At 42.6% G+C, this 21,828-nt stretch overlaps 1 protein-coding gene across 1 annotated transcript in view; it reads left to right on the top strand.

Moving 5' to 3' along the window:
• Positions 1 to 19,316, top strand: part of LOC136863510 (tyrosine-protein phosphatase non-receptor type 9-like) — a 341,328-nt gene extending 322,012 nt beyond the window's left edge. Inside the window, exons 4-5 of the mRNA XM_068226492.1 lie at positions 8,939 to 9,079; positions 18,921 to 19,316. Of these exons, the coding sequence (XP_068082593.1) occupies positions 8,939 to 9,079; positions 18,921 to 19,316 (537 nt within the window). The remainder of the gene's footprint in view (positions 1 to 8,938; positions 9,080 to 18,920) is intronic.
• Positions 19,317 to 21,828: the final 2,512 nt, after the last annotated feature.

Genomic DNA, 21,828 nt, shown 5'->3' with positions numbered 1-21,828 from the left:
TTTCCCTTGATTTCCCAACTAATATTATAACATAGAGCTCTGATTAAGTACTTAATCTTTCCCTTCCGTAGTTGGACGACAAAAAAGGGAACACCTGAGTAGGCAGAACTTCAATAATTGAGTCATGACTGACTGCGAATTGCAGCACTGGTCAGAAGTGTAATAACTTACGGATGTTATCTGATACCGAGCTCTCGTTTGTCTTGAAAACAATTTCAGACATTTATAAAAAAATTCTTCTCGATTAATAACCAACGTACAGTCAGTAAGAAAGAATAGATAAGTCGCTACCTAACCTTTCTTTGATACCATCCGATAATTTTCAAGTAGTATTTAATATATATCTTTCTTCTTATGTAGAATTTATTGTCAACATTAGGCAATCCAAGAAAAAGTTCTTTATCTGTTTTTATAGTTTCTTATCTGTCGCGCGATTGGTACCACAATTCTCATTGGTCACGGGGGACCGATGAGGGGTTATAGCCCGTCGACCTCTGAGGGCCTTGAGTGCTATTTCATAAAACTGTTATCCTGGGACTGCATTAGTGTGGAGTGTGTGGATTGTGTGGGGTGGGGATCGGATTGGCCAGAATGTGGCCTGGACCCGTTACGGGTGAAGAGTCAGTTTACATGGTTGTGCGGAGGACATCCTTGGGTCTGCGGTAACGCAGGCCCTCGGTGTCGTAATTACCTAAATTGGAGATGAGGGGGTTAGGGTTATTCTGAAGTTTCATGTAGAATTTATTGGCCGCCCGTTCGGATCGGTATTGAAGAGTGGGAAGTTGGTATGTATCGTGGAGGTCGACGTTCCTTTCAAACCATAGTGCACCTGCCAGAGAGCGCAGCGCGCGGTTCTGCACTCGCTGCACCGCTGAGAGGTGAGACTTAGCAGCTATGCCCCACACGGGACTGGCGTATTCCAAGATGGGTCTAACCATCGTCTTGTATAGCAGGAGCCGGTTTTCTATGTCGAGCCCATTGTCGGCATTTATGAGAGGTAAAATTTGGAAAAGGCGCGTTTTGGCTTGCGCAACAATAGTTTTAATGTGGTCAGCAAAAGTAAGCCCTCTGTCAAGGGTGACACCTAGGTATTTAGTTTTGTTAGTCCACCTGATGACTTCGCCAAAAAACATCAGGGGAGGGGGGGTATCAGGACGACGTTTGGTGAATAGAGTAGCACTACTTTTGTCTACGTTAATTTTTATTCTCCACTGCTCAAGCCAAGGCTCGAGGGTGGAGAGGGAGTCTTGGAGGTAGTCTTTAGCTTTAGGTGCCTGCCACGAGACAGAGGAGATAGCAGTGTCGTCTGCATATAAATACAATTTCCCATGCGTGGGTTTTGGCATGTCAGTCATGTATAGGTTGAAAATAACTGGTGAGATGACGCTGCCCTGGGGGACCCCAGCCTTGATGGGACGAGGGTCCGACAGAACAGCGCCGACCTGGACCTGAAATTTTCTGTCAGCTAGGTAGCTCGTCAGTAAGCGTAGAACGTAGGGGGGGAATCCTAATGTCCTAAGTTTGTAGATAAGTCCCTCATGCCAAACCTTGTCGAACGCACGGGAAATGTCGAGAAAACAGACTCCGGTGTGACGACGATGGTTGAAGTTCTTAGTTATCTCTTCAGTTAATCTAGTTAATTGGTGGACAGTGGAATGGCCTCGCCGGAATCCGAACTGTTCCTCGCACATAAGGTTTTTGTCGTCAATGATGGAGTTTAGTCTGCTTAAGAACAGGATTTCGAATAATTTGGAAATGATACTAAGTAGAGAGATCGGTCGGTAATTTTGAGGGAAAGTTTTATCCTTGTTAGGTTTGGGTATCATGATGACCTTCGCGATCTTCCAGCAGGCCGGGAAGTGACTGTACCGGAAGATCGCATTGAAGAGCTTGGTAATGCAAGTCAGCGCCTTCCTGGGGAGATTTTTAAGGAAGGACGCTGAAACGTTATCGAGACCGGGAGATTTCCTGTTCTTAAGCTGTTTTATGGCGGCGAACAGTTCGGTTGGCGTAATGAATTTGAAGTCAGGAGGGAGGGGTGTCTCGTCAGTGGCGTGAAGTGCGTTTTCGGATTCAACGTGCTCAATGAAATTGTCGTCACAAGGCTCGACGTTAGGCGTGCACGCGCTCTCAAACGTGTCCGCCAGCGCGTCGGCCTTGTCCTTGTCAGAGTAGGCCATTCCATTTCTACCATGGAGTGTGGGAATGCCAGTCCCGGAACGGGTAAATTTGCGTGCCAACCGGTGGAGGGAGTTGTCAGCAGCGCTCAGACCCGCCAGTCTGGACCGCCACGCTGATGTTCTGTGGTTGAAGATCATGACCTGGAGATTCCTTTTGGCCCGGTTCCATCTGCTTTTGAGATATGGGTCCCTGGTCAAGTGCCATAATTTACGAATGCGGTTTTTGATTTTTATTTGCGCCAGGATCGCCGCGGGGAGCTTGTCTTTCCTGCGTTGTACGACGCTGGGTCCCTCTGCGGCGGCCTGGGCGGCGCTGATAATAGAGGAAGAAATTTGGAGGGCCAGATTATCAATATCAGCCGGACCTTTCACACTGGGATTGCCATTAATTTTATCAGATAACTCAGTGCGGTAAGTGTTCCAATTGATTTTACGATTGTAGATTGGGATGAAAATGGGTGTATAATTGGGAGAGGAATCTAGAGTCATGAGAACGGGTTTATGGTCAGAATCGAATAGGTCAAGGGTAGTGAGTTGAATGTATTGGTGAAGTCTATGAGAGATGGCAATATCCAGGGTGTCAGGCCGGTGATTAGGGTTGTGGGGGAAGTGAGTGGGGCGATCAGGGCCATGTGTCGTGAGATGGTTCCGGTCACAGTACTGGGCGAGTTGTTTGCCCCTGGTGGTAGTGATCCGGCTGTTCCAGCGGGGGTTCTTGGCATTAAAATCCCCCGCCAGGACAGAGGGGACCCCCAAGTCTATAGTACGGTCCAGGTCTAGCGGGTCGAACGCTGCGTCTGGGGAGATATAACACGCCGTGAGGTTGAGGGGTCCTCGGTGGGTAAGAACCTGGATTGTCGTGGCTTCCAGACCCACAAGGTTGTTGGGGGTGGGAATACGATGGTGAGTGAGGTTATGCCTCACATAAATACAAGTACCTCCGCGGATGCGATTGGGCCTATCATCTCTGTAGCAGATAAAGTTGCTAATACGGGCCGACAATCCAGGTTTCAGCCAGGTCTCGCAGACGAGGACAATATCAATACTCTCTTCTCCGAGGTATTCTGAGAGTTCAAGGGTGTCCCTCTGGATGCCCTCGGCATTCCAGACGAGGACCCTCAACTGTTTAGGGCGCGTTTGTATGGTGGTAGGGGCCATTAATCGCAGAAAGATAATATAGCCGACATGATTATTTCCAGTTTGTCTGCAGGGGAGGTGGCCTGTTTAAGCTTCTGGAGGCTGGTTTTAATGAGAGAAATAATGTCACGGAACGAGGGGTCCTTGAATAGTTTAAGAATTTCCATGACGTCAGAAATGTGTGAGGTAGGGTTGGGGGGGAGGCTCGCTGAGGGGGGGGCAGAAGAAGAGGGAAGGTCGGGAAAGTTATCGCTCGTGAGAGCTGGCGGGGCGGGGCTGGAGGGAACAGTAGGTTGGTGAACCACTGGCCCTGGGGGGTTGGTAGCATTGGCGAATGAAACATTCGCTCGAAGTTTAGCAGGCCTGGAAATGGGGGTGGGGCCGGAGGCGCCTTTCTTTGCTGAAGGAAGGCGGCTCTGTTCCTGCGACAGGATACGCAGGTAAACAGGACAGCCTCGGTAGCTAGCGGTGTGCTGCTCCTTGCAGTTAGCACACCGTGGTTTCTGAGAAGGGTCTCCTTTGCGGGGGCAATCCTGGGTGCTGTGGGGCTCGCCGCACATGACGCATTTTGAGATGCAGCAGCAGCCTCCGGAGGTGTGACCAAAACGTTGGCACCGGAAGCACTGAACTGGTCCTTCCGGGCTGTTGTATCGTTCTATCTTGACAACAGTGTCAAGCAGGGATTTAATATAAAAAATGCTAAGATCCTCAGAGGTGCTGCCACAGTAGGTTACAAGAAATAGGGGCATCTTCCTGCGGGTGCGGGGGGAGGTGAGCTGAGACACCGAGACAACATCGAAGCCTAAGGTTGAGAGGGCATCTAGAATGGACTGGGTATCCTCGTTGATGTGAAGGCCGCGTACCACAACTTTGCGGTAGCGACGTTCAAGGATAGGGCGAGTATGGTATTGCCCCTTAAAGGCGACAATCAGGCTCTTCAGGGTTTCATAATCCTCGGGTGATGTCGTTTGGATACGGAGGCCATAAAAAAGTACTTTCATTCGGTAAGAAATCTGATTTTCACGTAGTAACTCTCTGAATTGTGAGATGTTCATTTCAGTGTTTTTCTCCATTCTGATGTAGATTGGGGGGATCCTAGTTCTAGGTGCCCTAGTGGTAGCATCTTGACTGTTGGCCACGTTAGCCTGGTTGTTGGAGGCCTTTGAGGAGCATGAGGCAGCACCAGCAGCGGCAATGCTGGGATGGGCAGCGTATGTCGGAGCTGGGCCGGATTGGGTGGTGGCTGCGGCGGCAGTGCTGGTGTGGGCAGCTTCTGCCGGGGCAGGGACATTCTTAGCAGTGTGAGGCGCGGCGGTGCCGTTGCGTGCGGCGTCCGACGGGCCTTTGCGAGACGCGACGGTGCTGCCGAGCGATTAGTTATTTATATGCAAAAATATATATTCGCGCCAAAATAACGTAATTGTGAAAAATAGGCACTGTATTAATTATTTAGCCTATGAGTACATTTGACATCATCGGAAAGAGCGGAAAATTCTCTGTAAGATAATTTTATTAAATTTATATCTCTGGATTATCGGGAAATACACTATGTGATCAAAAAGTATCCGGACACCTGGCTGAACATGACGTACAAGTTCGTGGCGCCCTCCATCGGTAATGCTGGAATTCAATATGGTGTTGGCCCACCCCTTAGCCTTGATGATAACTTCCACTCTCGCAGGCATACGTTCAATCAGGTGCTGGAAGGTTGCTTGGGGAATGGCAGCCCGAAGTGCTCTTCAACAGTGGGAAGGAAGAATATGCTTAAAAACATCAATGTAGGCCTGTGCTTTGATAGTGCCACGCAAAACAAGGGGTGCAAGCCCCCTCCATGAAAAGCACGACCACACCATAACACCACCGCCTCCGAATTTTACTGTTGGCACTACATACGCTGGCAGATGACGTTCACCGGGCATTCGCCATACCCACACCCTGTCATCGGATCACCACATTGTGTACCGTGATTCGTCACTCCACACAACGTTTTTCCGCTATTCAATCGTCCAATGTTTACGCTCCTTACACCAAGCAAGGCGTCGTTTGGCATTGACCTGCGTGATGTGTGGCTTATGGGCAGCCGCTCGACCATGAAATCCAAGTTTTCTCACCTCCCACCGAGCTGTCATAGTACTTCGAGTGGATCCTAATGCAGTTTGGAATTCCTGTGTGATGGTCTGGATAGATGCCTGCCTATTACACTTGACGGCCCTGTTCAACTGTCGGCGGTCTCTTGTCAGTCAACAGACGAGGTCGGCCTGTACGCTTTCGTGCTGTACGTGTCCCTTCACGTTTCCACTTCACTATCACATCAGAGACAGTGGACCTAGGGATGTTTAGGAGTGTGGAAATCTCGCGTACAGACTTCTTGACACAAGTGACACCCAATCACCTGACCACGTTCGAAGTCCGTGAGTTCCGCGGAGCGCCCCATTCTGCTCTCTTACGATGTCTACTGAGGTCGCTTATATGGAGTACCTGGCAATAGTTGGCAGCACAATGCACCTAAGATGAAAAACTTATGTTTTGGGGGGTGTCTGGATACTTTTGATCACATCGCCGGTGTAGAAAAGGATCAAGTTAATTGCAGCACATACGAGTGTGAGTGAGAGGCAAATACTAAATCTAACGCTGTGAGCTCTGTTTTAAGGCAAAGACAGCGGTAGTTACAGTCTTAGAAATATTCACCCTCAAGTGTGGAGTAGAGGGTAATAACCTGTCTAAAAGGTGTGGAAAATCAGGTTATTATTCTTATAATGAAATAGCATATAGAGGCCTAATTATAGTCGAATGTATGAAATTCATATGAATATATTACACTACTTTTTACCTGATTTTTTTATGCGTATTATTTGAACTGAGTTCTTTTCCCCATTACAGTGCCCAGTAGTTAGTTCTATAACGTCTACTTTGATCACATTGCTTTACTAATACCTTAAAAATATTACGTGATTATGCTGTATGTAGGATATATTAGAAATAATTCTGATTTTCGAATTCCTTACTTGTTACTAGAATCCAGTACTTCGTCTGACTAAAAGGTCACCGCACGCCACTGCTAAAAAGTATTTAGGCTATACCAGTCTTAAACTGAAAATAAAAACCTGTACGATTATACAAAAGTCGAAAATTCAGAATATGTAGGTTTGCTTCTCTCGTTCATTATTACTTTTTCTATAGCACGCCGTAAACCTAACGACTCGATGAATGCCGACATCAAAAAGCGTTTAAGGGAAAAGTGGACCTTTCTTTGTTCCAGTAGTACACTCTTTGGTGTGCGGCTAAATGAAGTGCCGCCAGTTCAGTGGCTTCTTGTCTTGACAGAAAATCTTATTCCAGGGACCATGGACTTTATTGGTGTGATGTTGCTCAGTAGTTGATAAACGATTCATCGCTGAGGTCAACGCGTACTATTCTTAAAATAAATATGTTCAGAGCGTTTCGACATACTAGCATGTCTACCGACCGAGTTGTCTACACGGTTTGGGTCACGTAGCTGTGAGCTTGCATTTTGGAGATGGTGGGTTCGAACCCCACTGTCAGCAGCCCTGTCCTATCTCATCCTCGCCGCAAGCGCTGGCTGTGTCGGTGCTACGGTAAACAAATAGTAAAAGAAAAATACTAGCACACCAGTCGATTGTGATGTCGGAACATATCCCACAATCGAGAGGAAGGAGTTCGTTATTATTATTATTATTATTATTATTATTATTATTATTTATTTTTTTTTTTTTCTAGAAGTTTTACCCTGATCTCGATTCTGTCCTCTTATTCATTTCGTCTTCGTATATGTTTGCCCAGTGTATGGGCCTATCGATGTCACCAAACCATTAGGTTTTCTTTTCTGGTCAGTGGCCGTTCTTTTTACTAATGACCATCTCTGAGCATCCATGTTGCTAATATCCTACAAACTGTTTTAATTGCTTTTCTCCATAAAAAATGAATATTTTTAAACGATTTTGTTTTCATGAAAACGTTTTACTTCGTTCGTTTTGATTGCAAATGGTATGTTTTGCTATCACAATTCTGCTTTTGATTTATTTAGTACTTCTGTTGCCATTCCCGATAATATAAGTCAGTTAACAAAAATCAATCTGTGTTTGAGTTTGATACCTGTCTTTATACTGTAATTGGTATTGTCGTTAATTAAAATAGAAGAGGGAAATACTTCTTGCAATAATTGTTAGTGTTTTTTTAATTACGTGGCTATAAAATAGAGTGCGGAATATAGCTTTAACATGTTGTTATGAAGAGGGGAATACCTCAAGGCAGTATTCTTGGACCCTTACGTTGTTCACCCTTATGAGTGAAATGGAATTAAAGATAAGGCCGTTTGCGGATGATGGTATACTGCGCAGAGTAAGGAATGTTTTACAAGAACGTGAGCGACTGCAAAAAGGAACCTCGACAATGTTAGAGGTGGTCAGCAGGTAATGGTATGTTGATAAACGGGATGAAAAACCAGGTTGTGAGTTTCGCAAAAAGGAAAAGTTCTTTTAGTTTTAATTACTACGTTGATGGGGTGAAAGTTCCTCATGGGGATCACTGTAAGTAACAAGATGTTACTATAAGGAAAGATCTTTATCGGGGACGGACATGAACGGGATTGGAAATAAAAGTTAGAGATCTCTTCACATGGCTATGATGGTATTTAGGGATTGTAGTAGGGATGTGAAAGAGAGGGCATTTAAGTCTCTGGTAAGACCGCAATAAATTAGAGTATGGTTCCGTTGTATGGAGCCTCCGTGGCTCAGACGGCAGCGCGTCGGCCTCTCACCGCTGGATACCGTGGTTCAAATCCGGGCGACTCCATGTGAGATGTGTGCTGGACAAAGCGGAGGCGGGACAGGTTTTTCTCCGGGTACTCCGGTTTTCCCTGTCATCTTTCATTCCAGCAACACTCTCCATTATCATTTCATAGCATTTGTCACTCATTAACAAATCACCTTGGGAGTGGCGACCCCATTGTAATAATAGCCTACATATGTTTCATTCATTACATCCCTGACCCGGTCAATGACTGGAAAACAGGTTGTAGGTTTTCATTTCCATTGTATGGAACCCTCACTAGGATTACTTGGTTCAGGAACCGGAATATCCAAAGAAAGGCAGTTCGATTTATTCTGGGTGATTTCCGACGAATGAGTAATATTTCAAAAAATGTTGCGAAGTTTGGGTTGGGAAAACTTGGGGGAAAGGCGACGAGCTGCTCAAGTAACCGGTATGTTCCGAGCTGTCGGTAGAGAGATGACGTGGAATGACATTAGTAGCCGAGTAAGTTTGAGGTGTGCTTTTAAGAGTAGGCAAGATCACAATATGAAGACAAAGTTGAATTCAAGAGGACAAACTGGGACCAATATTCGTTTGTAGGAAGAGGAGTTTTGGATTGCAATGAGTTACCAAGGGACATGTTCAATAAATTTCCAAATTATTTGAAATGATTTAAGAAAAGACTAGGTAAACAACAGGTAGGCAAACTGCCACCTGGGTGACTTGCACGTAATGCAGGTCAGTGGTGATTGATTGATTGATTGACTGATTGATTGATTGTGTTAGTTTATTACTATGCTGCCTGTTTATCAATTCGAACTCCGTCACTAAGCCTTCTTTTGTGTTCACAGGGTGTAGTGTATCAGCTGGATGTCGCACTGGAGAGCGTGGACACTCAAAAGAGTGGTCTCGTCTTCATTTACGACATGTCCGACTCCAAGTACTCCAACTTTGACTACGACCTCAGTCAGAAGATACTCACACTGCTCAAGGTAAGTTCTAAGTTCTGTTTCATTGGTGTTGATGGTAGTCTTTTTACTGCAAACACACACTGGTGCAGTGGTGGTCAGTGAAGGAGTACAAGGTTCAGACATGGCAGTATATTTAAGTGTGTGCGTTTTATCCATTGTATAGATACAGGAGTGTAGTAGTGACAGACTAACTTCCACCGCTTTTGTACTTGTATGGGAAAACTTGTTCCACTTTATGGAGTATGGGTGAATGTATACGGACTCTGATTTTTAATCACTAGTAGGTTACAATATACACTTATTTCATAAATTGCAAGTGGCGTCCAGCCCGCTCTACGGTTACGTTGGTGAGTTGCAAAAACTTACTAATAGGCCATATCCCTGATATTTATCCAAATCGCCCTGCGGAACCGCTGTGCGGGCTAGAAGACATTTGCTGTTCTCTTAACGCTGCCTTCACACGTACCACTTTACAACTGCAAAATTGTGTATCTTGAGTGGTTCAGCTGGGGTTACAATCGACCACTCTTAACCACAATTATTACGTGGTTCTTTTTAGTTATTTGAAGTTCGTATTGACCACATTCCAAGCACTCTACACTCGTAAGTACAACAGTACTTAAATGGAGTTCGAAGAGAAAGCATTACTGTTGCATTTGTTACGTCAACGAAGACGGCGTCATCGAAATAGAATTTATAGAAAACAGGAGCGAAAGTCAATTTCATTTTCTGTATCTGTCTTTGAGAATGTACGATGGCAAGTTTTTTAATTATTCAATTATTAATAGTAATAATGAATAATAATTAATGGAGCGGAAATACGTGTCACAGTTGGAAACGAAGGGAACGACTGAATTGAGTGGCCGTGCGCGAGGTTCACAGCTTTATCACTGGTGTGTGTGGTTGCAAAGTAGTATGTGTGAATTGCATTCTACCACTGCCAGCGACGGTTTTGTAAGTGATATCGCCCGCAGATTGCGACAGTAGTTGAACTTGACTGCAGTGTGTGGTACGTGTGAAGGCAAGATGGCATTTCTATAAGAGCTTGAGACCACCCACTGCCAACCACTGTGGTGTGGTTCCAAAGTGGTACATGTGAAGGCAGCCTAGACTGACTCTTTCGCTGCTGTGGTCGTATTGATGCACAGCACATGTCGTGCCTTGCTCCGGGGAAGTCGCATTATTGTGAGTCCATACTTCCACTTGCTACGGGTGTTGCATTTTCTCGGTAAGACGCTTCTAGTAGCCTTCTGACAGCTCTTAATAGTACTTGGAACTATTTGAACTTGTGTAAAATGATTGTTGCTGAAGAAAGTATTTTTTTCAAAATATCATACCCCCAGAGTTTGCCGTGCAAGGAATGACTTTTGTAAGTTCTTTCTTACATATTATGCAGTGTAAAAAAATATTGTTTCAAATTTAATTATGCAGCCAAGGGATATTATGAGCCAGAGAATTCCGCAGCGAAAGAGTTAAACAAGATTCAGCTAATAGCTGTAACATTTACGCTACGGAGACGGGCATGGGTGATGGTGACTTTATGTTTGCTGATTACCATTAATTTTGTTTTGTGAATGCTTATTTTAAGACTCAACTTCTGACTTGCTTCGTTGATTCTTTTCAGAAGAAATTGGAAGGTCTTCTAAATGTCCATCCAGTATTACGGTGTGTCTGCATAGTGGGCACTCTTTACTTGCTTCCCGTTGATTCCTTTATCAAATGCATAACGGGAAATTTGAAAACCGGTCTCACAGTATGTGCTAAAAAGGATTGAAGAGAGAATAGTAGCTAGTATCGCACTTTTTTGTACAGTGATCTTTTCAGTAACTCTGTCTTCAGTTTAAATCGAGTTTCATATTCATTGAAATGTCCGGTTGCTAAGAGTGTGCAAGTTCCGTTCTTAGAAACATTCAAGTCGTTTACGTCCTTTTAAATCATGAAATTACCAGCATGTCGCCCCAGTCTGGCAGTGGGCTTGTCAGTTGGATTGCTACACCTTTCCAAGGTGTTCGCAGCTAGTGCGCCGTTGAGACACCACTGGAAGTCTCCTATGTAGGACAGTGCAATGACGGTGCACTAAGGGAAGTATGTACCTCCACTTGTATAAATGCCAGCCTTCGTCTTCCCCCCCCCCCCAAAAAAAATGAAGGAAGTTTCCAGAAGTAAATTAAATTACGGTTTCCTTCTAGGAACTTTATTTTTTAGGTTTAGTATTTATTTTAGGTACACACTGTGCGTTGTCATGTTTGACTATGAAACTCCATTTTCTTGTAAAGAACGTGAAACTTCATCATGTGGGTAACATGTGACTCTCCTCCCAGCCTTATCTACTGGCCAGATGGCCAAGAGTGCTTTATATCGATCGGCGTATTTCCACGTGTAATCTAAAGAGAAGCAGCTTGGGAAGCAAGCAGTAACATCCTACCACGGGCGTCTCAGAGGTAGTATTTAAATGGAAGGATCAGAAAATCGTTTCTGCTGTAATATAAATCGTGGAGAGGCATAGTAATTGGATTATCTTACCGTTAGTTTGAATATTGTAGAATATGCCTGCAAAGAGCGGCACGAAGGGAGAAAGATTTGTTTACATGATTATGTTTAGCTTATTTCGCAGTTTTCCTATGTTTTATAATTCAGGCAATATTTATCGGAAGAATATTCGAGTTTGCGGTACATTTAGCCCATTTGCAAAACGTGTTATGTCCACCGGAAAAAGTGCCATTTTGGTCGTTAGTATGGTGCTTTTGTACTCCACCAATGGCTTTACTGAATTTTTCTGTGTCAGTTCGTATTATCCGACGTTTTCGGCCATCCGTCCCGTTCAAAGTCCAGTTTTGTCGGATGATCGAGATTCCGTCCTGTTACAGCTTCACAGAGCCCTGTTTCAATAGGTCATTGTTTTCAGTCTCAGTTTTCAAACAGATGTCCAAACAATTTGAAGTATTTTTGTATATTTCATTTTGAGCTAGATTTATATACTCTTCCACTTTCTTCATCTTCCTGGTCTTTCCCAATTACGTGAGGACTGCACTTTGAATTTGTTTGGCCTAGCTTTACATAGGATGTCCTTCCTGACGCCAACCCTGTGTGGAAGTATAATATAGTCTATTCATTACTGCGTGTTTCTCTGGTTTGCCGTGTGATCTTTGTAATAATACTGTTATTGCTTTTACGTCCCACTAACTACTTTTGAGGGTTTTCGGAGACGCCGAGGTGCCGGAATTTCGTCGTGAATGAGTTCTTTTACGTGCCAGTAGAAGTAACGACACGAGGCTGACGTACCATGTTCGACCGAACTGAGCCAGGATCGAGCCTGCCAACTTGGTGTGAGAAGGCCAGCGCATCAACCGTCTCAGCGACTATGATGTGTTGTATGTATTTGAAGATATTTATTAAGACTGTTGAGGCACTGGCCTTCTGACCCCAACTTGGCAGGTTCGATCCTGGCTCAGTCCGGTGGTTTTTGAAGGTGCTAAAAATACGTCAGCCTCGTGTCGGTAAATTGACTAGCACGTTAAAGAACTCCTGCGGGACGAAATTTCGGCGTCTCCTAAAATAATAATAATAATAATAATAATAATAATTATTATTATTATTATTATTATTATTATTATTATTATTATTATTATTATTATTATTATTGTTTCGGGGTTATCTGTGGAACGCAGAGGTGAAAAGAAGGTGCTGGTGGGAATGGGTCTATTTACGACAGTCAAAGATGAATTTTAAATTTTAAAATAAAGGTTATATTTATTTTCAGATCTTAAATTTCAAAAAATAACAACCATTCAGGTACATAGATAGTTGGTACAAAAATAGAAAACCAAGATTTGGTAATTTACCATTTTGAGCTTCAGGCTCCTGATTTACAAGGCTAACTACTGAGGTGACTAGATGGACAAGTTAATTTACAATTTACATGAGAATAGCAGTTACGAAATCGTAGTCACTTTCAAGATTAATTGAAGGGGAATTCTATCCCCGATTTACAGTTTAAATCCTGAGGACTTACATGGAATTTTACACGAGAAGGAAGAAAGTTTACATTTAGGAAATTGACTGTTACATAGTTAAAGATTGGAACCTTCCCCTCGAGTTCAGCTTGTGGAGATAACTACAGAGCACAGCCGTCTCAATCCTATATAGAGATTGAGACGGCGGTGCTACAGAGATAGAAAACTGGTGGCCATTACCTGTGGCCATTATGCTGTGAGCACGGCCGACTGGATCCCTCGCTGCGCTCAGTAAGGAGCTAGCTACAACGACGCATCAAGTCGGCCGTGCTGTGAGTTATGCTTTGGAAGTGTATCAAAGATTTCTCCGAACAGAAGTGGCATATTCAGCAATAGTTGTCTCGCGAAGGATCTAGTTACATACATCAATCACAGGTGTCACCACACAAGAGCATTCACACAGTGAAAACGTATCGCAAAAGTATAAAAGCAGAAATATGAGAGGTTACGCCAAGTTTTTACAAGGGCAGGCTTAGGAATAATATTTTTTAAATACTTGTAATTTATCGTAATCTATGATCTTCAATATCCGTATTGACGAACTACACAATTAAGACCTAAAGCATATCATTATAGACATACAATTGCATTGTCACACATAGTGACATACACGCCAGTTCCCGTTTTGACGTGCCCCATTTGGACGTGACCAAATATTTATCATATGGCATTCCCCAGACAATGCAATCTTAATGATAGCTTCATGATCTATGTGTGAATGTATTGTTCAGCTGAAGATGACCCTATGTAGGGGGTCGAAACCGATACTCTACCATAACAAGTGCAATAGAAAAGTATTGATAGGTGGAAGTCCTTTCCTACTTTTAACTTGTAATTTAGACATAACAAATCCTTGCATATCATGATAATGATATTCTTCTTTTTTTACTTGTACTTTTATGGTTTCCGGAGACGCCGAGGTACCGGAATTTAATCGTGCCGGTAAATCTACCGATACGAGGCTGGCGTATTTGAACACCTTCAAATACCACTGGAATGAGCCAGGATGAAACCTGCTAAGTGGGGTTCAGAAGGCTAGCGCCTCAACCGTCTGAACCACTCACCCCGGCCATATCACTATAGACTACACGTGTTAGTGATCGCTTTTCATCAAGCCTGCTCGGTGGTCATGATCGTTAAGGCGTGGTTTGCCGGTTCGAGTCCCGTTGGAAAAAAAAAAGTTCTCAGAATGTTGGCCGGCAGGGTAGGAAAGGCAGTGCTATACAATTTCTAGTCGCTAGATTGCATGCCAAAAGCCTGGATTAATTCCAAATCTCTCTCCAGTGTTCATATGGAGTGAGGGCATATCCCGCTGTTAATGCTAATTCGTCCGTCGGATGGGGACTTAAAGCCTTGAGCAAACCCCTTGGTGCATTCGATAGGAATAGGCTATGTGCTGGCATGGGGTTTCACCATCACCATTCCTACTATCACGTCATTCATTTAATCTCGTAACTCCTATGACGAGTTTGCCGTCAGGTAGGGCATCCGGTCGTAAACACTTGCTACGAAGATTCAGCTCGCTCCATACCCGACCCTGTGGAGAAACGGGTCGAGGGTTGGACATGCTTTACATAGAGATAGCTTTTCAGCAATGAAAGTCGGCCTCTCACCGCTGGATACCGTGGTTCAAATCCCGGTCACTCCATGTGAGATTTGTGCTGGACAAAGCGGAGGTGGGACGGTTTTTCTCCAGGTACTCCGGTTTTCCCTGTCATCTTTCATTCCAGCAACACTCTCCATTATCACTTCATAGCATTTATCACCCATTAATAAATCACCTTGGGAGTGGCGACCCCATTGTAATAATAGCCTATATATGTTTCATTCATTCATCCCTGACCCGGTCAATGACTGGAAAACAGGTTGTAGGTTTTCATTTTCATTTTCAATTATTTTATGGAAAGCTAAATTTTTTCTCTGCCGCTTTTCCCACACCTGTGGGGTCGCGGATGCGAACTGTGACGCACATGTGGATTTGGTCCTGTTTTACGGCCGGATGCCCTGCTTGACGCCACCCTATATGGAGGGATGTAATAACTATTGCGTGTTTCTGTGGTGGTTGATAGTGTAGTGTAGTGAATACGGAGATAAAAGTGTTGGGACAAACCCAAACACCCAGTCCCCGCGTGAGAAGAATTAATCAGAGGCGATTAAAATCCCCGACCCAGCCGGGAATCGAACCCGGGACCGTCTGGACCGAAGGCCTCAACGCCGACCATTCGGCCAGTTAGTCGGACTTATGGAAAGCTGAATATTATTGGTATTGTACGTTTAGTTCCGAGAACAGACAACATCTGCCCTCTATCGGTATTCCTGGAAACTAGTTGCACCATTCGCCGGAACATATCTGTGTTTTCAAGTTTTGCTGCCTCGGCCGATATTTCTCTTCTCCTTTAAACTGTTAGTAGGTTCGTGCTAAAGCATTATTAAGGCTGCTTGTTCTAACATAAATGAAATGAGCTTGCGTAAGTTGCCCCGTTTATAGCTTCTGCATGCAATATAGCATCGAATTATGGTAAGATATTTTTGTTTCGTTTTACGAGGCGCATTAGGTGGGATATACGTCTTTCATCTCTTCATCTATGAAAATGTTTTAATGATTCTTTGGCTGAATGGTCATCGTAATGGCCTTCTGTTCAGAGAACCTTGGGTTCGAGAAAGTATAACATTCTCTAACATTTATTTCAATAATTGACCACACACACTTGTATTCCCGTTACAGATCCTGACGGCGGTATTTGACTAAGTACAATATTTAACATCACTACGATGATGCCATTATAGCTGTATTTGTTGGTAATTAAGAGAATCTCGTGTGTTCGGGTAGATAAACAAATTAATTAAATGCAAAGCTTGGGTTTTAAAGTCACAACAAAATGTATGCACATTACCGAGATTTGTACAACTGTAATTGGTACTGATGATTGATCACAAACAAAACTTATTTTGAAGTAGTTTCTAACTATAAATGCCTAGGAGCGAAAATTAACAAACGCTTAAGAAGAAGAAGAAGAAGAAGAAGAACTGCATCAAGTCTCAGATTGACAACCCAATGGTAAAAGATCTTCTGGTAGACCCAGGTCCTAGGCTTTACTGGAGAGATTAGGTGGTTCGGGCTCGTCAGGAAGTCGACTCCAGACAGTTCTAAAACCATATTTATGCAGCTATACCGACAATGACAATACAAGGTGCAGAAGGTTGCCTACCTCCCATGCGTTATCGAGCCCCACACACTTTTTGTTGGAGCACTACCCACATGACCTTCCTTCTGTCTTTCTTGTGTCGTTCCGTCTGTTCGTTACTACACTTACACATCGTGTCCGAGAAGTGCCGGGAATTTTCTAAAGAATACGCGAATCATTGTTGAGTCGATGTGAAGTGTGCCGCCAAGTTGGAGGGAGACATTTTCAACATCTACCCTAGGGTACTGTACGTTTGCCCATTTTCATTGTGTGCAGGAGTGGCGTATGCTGGGATTAAGAAATGGGCTACCACTAGACTTAGGTTACCTCTTTTCGATGGTTGGTTTAGTGAACGCCAAGCCTTCAGACCAAGCCAATATAGATGCCATGTCCCATTATTATTATTATTATTATTATTATTATTATTATTATTATTATTATTATTATTATTATTATTATTATTATTATTTAACAGCAGTCGTACCCATCGTTCAGTGGTTAATTAGCTTCCTCGGGAGATCAGTGGTGGTGTCCGACCCATGATCACTTGTTCGATTCCAACCAACAAAAGAAAACACTAAACCTGAAAGATGGCATTTCATTTTAGCAAATCTACCAATAAAAAGAAAACTATATTATTATATAATTATTGAATGCATACTTCGGTATGGAATAGAATAACTATTAAATTAATACTAATAATAATAATAATAATAATAATATATGGTATTGATAATAGTAAATATAGTTAATAATAATAATAATTATTATTATTATAATACTCAAATGTTTGTTGTATATTTAAATATTATTATTGTTGTACGTAGGAATGATGATAATCTTAATATTATTAACCATACTATGATAATAATGATATTAGATTAGCAATAATAATAATAATAATAATAATAATAATAATAATGGTGATATTGATCACGATCATGTAAGTGATTTGTAGCACTTATTTGGCAAGATGGTATAATGACTGAAATTTTCACTCACTTTGGGTAGTACCAGTGACTTCACTTCACTTTCACTTAATATTTGTGACAGCACTTGTGGTGGCTATGTTGGCTGGTACACTAATCAGTTGATGTGTCACGGTGGTCAGGAGCATCCTGATCTGTTATCATTTGTGATTGTTGAGACTTTGTGGCGGTGACAATGGAGAGTTGGTGAAAGTTATATGATGGGAGGGGGGGAAGATATGGGAATTTTCAAGTGTGCGGTTGTCGTTTAGGATTGCGGTGGCTACAGGTGATAGTGGAAGGGCTTTTCTTATAATAGGGTTGTTATGGAGGGTGCCTCTTGTCAAATATTGGAGGCGTAATTTGTGTAGGTATGATGTTATTTTTGGGAAGGTATAGTAAGGGGTGAAATTGGCGGAAGGTGTGTCTATAGGTAGATGGTGTGCTATACGTATAACATGACGGTCGAGTCTATTGAGTCTAACGTATTCAGTTGGGTGGGCAGTAATCCATGTCAGGGAGGCGTAGATTATTAATGGTCAGATGAAAGTCTTATAAACGTTAATTATTTGGGTGGGTTTTAGTCGCCATGTGAAATCTGTTAGGGATCTGAGTGCTCGGAAACGGTTAATAGTTTTTCTATGGATATCTGCCAGGTGGTGATTCCATTGCAGATTATTTTGAAGTTTAATTCCTAAGTATGTTAGTCGGTTAGTTTCAATAAAGGGTATATTATACATTGTAATGTGGACTTTGTGGCGTGCAGGACAGAGACGGGATTTATTTCGGAAAACTATGAACTGGGTCTTGGTAGGATTGATGGAGATGTGCCATTGATTGAGCCATGTTTCAAGAGTGTTCAAGTATTTCTGTAGTCTATTATTGAGAGATGTGAAGGTAGGGCTGAAGGCTAGAATGGCAAGGTCATCAGCATATTGGTAGAGTCGTAATGGTGGTGCCGATATCCAGCAGCAAGCCGCGTGTGAGGAGTTGAGGCGAGAGGGGCGAGAGTCTGGGCTGCAATATCGGTCTCCGATGTCTTGCACTCAGAAATATGTGCGACGTTTTATCTCACTGCGTTCAAGTTTTGTAAATGGAACAATGTTTCAGATGCTTACATTGTAATGTGCTTTAGACTTCCACAATTCTCAGTTGAGATTTGGGCTTCACTAATAGCCTTGGTAGCCCTCAGTATACGCCACTGGTGTGCAGCTAAAATGTAAACCAAAACCAAACAGTGTGGCCCGTTTACGCTCGAACAACTGGGAGGGTGGCAGCCGAACTGATATACTTTTGCGGGCGTAGCGCCGATTCTAACCACCGCAGACCTATTGCTCCTATGTTCACAGTACTTGTATTTATACCATCTAAAACTCCTTTAATTAACGAAGCAAAGTTATTCTGTACCCTGTAGATCAAGGAATACGTAAGGAAATAGAATCTGAACAGTTCCAAAACTGACTTACCATATTTATACAACTACGGGGGTTGGAATTTAAATGGTGGTAACACTGCTGTGGAGACGCTATGCAACGGAATCTCGTATTGTCGCTGATAGCACACGTTGGTTACATGCCTACCTTACCTCAGAGCAAATGGACTCGCCCTGCCCACATCACGTGCGTGCGCACAAGCGAGAGAAACGGAGTCACTTGTGAGCTAGCGCTCTAACGTAACGTTGTCGTTTTCCAAACAGGAACAACGGAGTTGGATCAAGATTGAATGTGCCAGGGGTCGTACATCACGACAGTGTCATCAAGGTCTTCAAGAGGCTTGCGGGAAATCTGCATTGCCGTACAGAACAGTGGCACGTTGCGTAAAACCCTTCAACGATGGTCGCCAAACTGTAGCGGACATTCATCAGACAGGTCATCCTACGAGCGTCAGTGAAGAAGTGCCGCGTTACTGGACAGTGATCGAAACCAGACGATTCGTGAGCATTCGCTTCAGAACTGTTGCAGAGATTCGACAGGCAGTAGACTGCTCCATTCGCACTAACAACAGAACAGGCTCTGCTATAGATATGCTACGACTTCCACATCGCTGGCAGCGGGTTATACACAACGCTGGTGACTACAGTGAAGGACAGTAAAGGTTGCTAACATGTAAATAGTTGCCACTATTTAAGTTCCAACCTTCGTATACTTACAGTGACAATAGATCAAGGAATACTAATGCTCAGTATTTCTTTGAGGTCTTAGGCTAGCCAGGAACAGCTTTAAATTATGAGTTTGACAACCTAACCTAGCATGACTTGAACTTGCAGGAGAGCGATGCAAACGTACTGCGATTGTTCTAGCAAAATGTTTTTCTTGTAGCTCAGAAACCTGAATGCTTCTGTTCGATGTTTTGCAGATCATATTGTATTTCTTCTTGTCACTGAAACTCTTCGTCTCGTTCGCTTGCATCATAATTACTGAGTATGTTTCTAATAAGAATATAAATAGCAAATCATGCGCAGAGTTCGATATAATAAGAATTATTAATGTTATTATTATTAAAAAAGAACTTTAGAGAATTAAAACATCTATTAGTGAAGACTCAAGCCATGCTTTTCGGGTGTTGACTTGATTAATATAACCTTTTATGTTTTCAGTCTGTCGAACACAAAAGATATTATTAAACACTAAAATGCACAAATTATTAGTAATAGAATGATACGTTTCGTCCTCTGAGAACCTACTAAGATTCACTCAAAGCTAGCGAATTGGCCGCGCGGTCGGGTCGCATAGTTGTAAGCTTGCATTCATGAGATGGTACTTTCGAATCCCACCATCGGCAGCACCGAAGATGATATTTCGTGGTTTCTCGCTCGTGTCGGTAGATTTACTGGCACGTAAAAGAACTCCTGCGGGAACAAATCCGGCACAGTGGCGTCTCCGAAAACCGTAAAACGTAGTTTGTGCTATGTAATATAAGTGACTATTATTATTATTATTATTATTATTATTATTATTATTATTATTATTATTATTATTATTATTATTATTATTATTATTACGGGGTTACCCGTGGACCAGCAGAGGTGAAAGAAGGTGCCGGGGTGAATGGGTCTAACTACTAAATCAAAGTTAATTTAAAACTTTAACAAAGGTTATATATTTTTTAATTTCAACAATCAACAACAAAACTTTAACAACTTTTCACTTAGTGAGACAACAATGATATATCAGGTACCATGACAAGGTTTAGACAAAGCAAGAAAACCAAAACTTTAGTGACTGTTTAGTAACCAGGGCTTCCAGCCCCTCGCTTTACATTACCTCCGCTCTCAGCTCAACTTTATAAAAGATTACAATTTTACACAAAGGGCAGAAATCCCCTAATACATGGAGCACTTGCTCCCAATTATAATATCAAGTCTCCCAGAGGCAATTTTACAACACTAGAAAAAGAGCTCACGCGCTCTCAGTTCTCAAGCCTATTCCAGGCAACACACTATGAAAATCTAATAATTACTGGCCTTACAAGGCACTATTTACAAATAGCCATCTTATTACACAACCTACGGGGCCTTAGTGAAAAAGAACAGGTTCAATAAACGGCCCGAGTACAACTGGAACGGAGTCAAAGATTGAGCTCCCCAAAAAATTTACAGACTTACAGGGCACTCGGCCAACGAAACAGAGGGTAATCCCAACTAATGAGGTAGCGCGAATGGAGATAACTTCAATACATTGCAGAAACAAATGCGGTACCTCAAACCTAGGTGAAGGGGAGGTCGAGAGGGTATATCACTCTCTATCCCCGGATTAAGTTAAAGATTTATGAAATTTTACATGAGCCGCACGGAGAATTACATTTTAAGGAAGTTGGTTACAAAGTTAAAATTTCGAACCTTTCCTTCGGGTTAAACTGCGGAGCTAGCAAAAGAGAAGATGTTAAGTGGCCATACCTTGTCGGAGAACTGCAACCTGATGAAAGAGGCGCCTCCCGTCCCCTGCTTGACACACACCACACACTTACTTAGATGACGATGAAAAATGGCCAAGAGACGGGAAAATCTGCAGTTTATAAACCCTTGGGGAAAGTTCGAGACCTTTCACGAATAAAACAGCCACACCCTCAAAATTTTATTGGTGGATGAAAAGTTTATACTCAATATCGAAGAAGAATACGGGTTGAAAATAAATTACAGAAATTCTTGATTGGCTAAATTCAAAACTGGTGGAAAGAAAAGATAAATATTGCCAACCCAAAGATGAATGAACGAAATTTAGTGAAAAAAACTTATGAATACAAAATTTCTTCAAAAAGGTTATTTCACTTCGCACCAGGGTGCATGATCATAGTTTTCTAGCAGTGATATCTGTGAGAGAATGTCCCAACTTCTTGATAAATGGAAAACAAAAACGAGTTGAAATTCACACAGTCCTGGGAAGTTCACAATAACAAAATTTTAGTGGTGCCATCTTCATAGAAAATTTATAAGTTGGTCCAGTTTCAAGTTCACTGTTTCTCCTGTAGAGGCGTTCTTTAAGGCGCAAGATTTAAATGTGCGGCGTAGAGGTGTACCTCCCGGTACAATTATTATTATTATTATTATTATTATTATTATTATTATTATTATTATTATTATTATCATTATTATTATTATTACCGCT

Source organism: Anabrus simplex, chromosome 1 (genome assembly GCF_040414725.1).
Source record: "Anabrus simplex isolate iqAnaSimp1 chromosome 1, ASM4041472v1, whole genome shotgun sequence".
Classification (NCBI taxonomy): domain Eukaryota; kingdom Metazoa; phylum Arthropoda; class Insecta; order Orthoptera; family Tettigoniidae; genus Anabrus; species Anabrus simplex.
The sequence above is the reverse complement of the archived record's forward strand: the minus strand, read 5'-3'. Positions and strand labels throughout refer to the sequence as shown.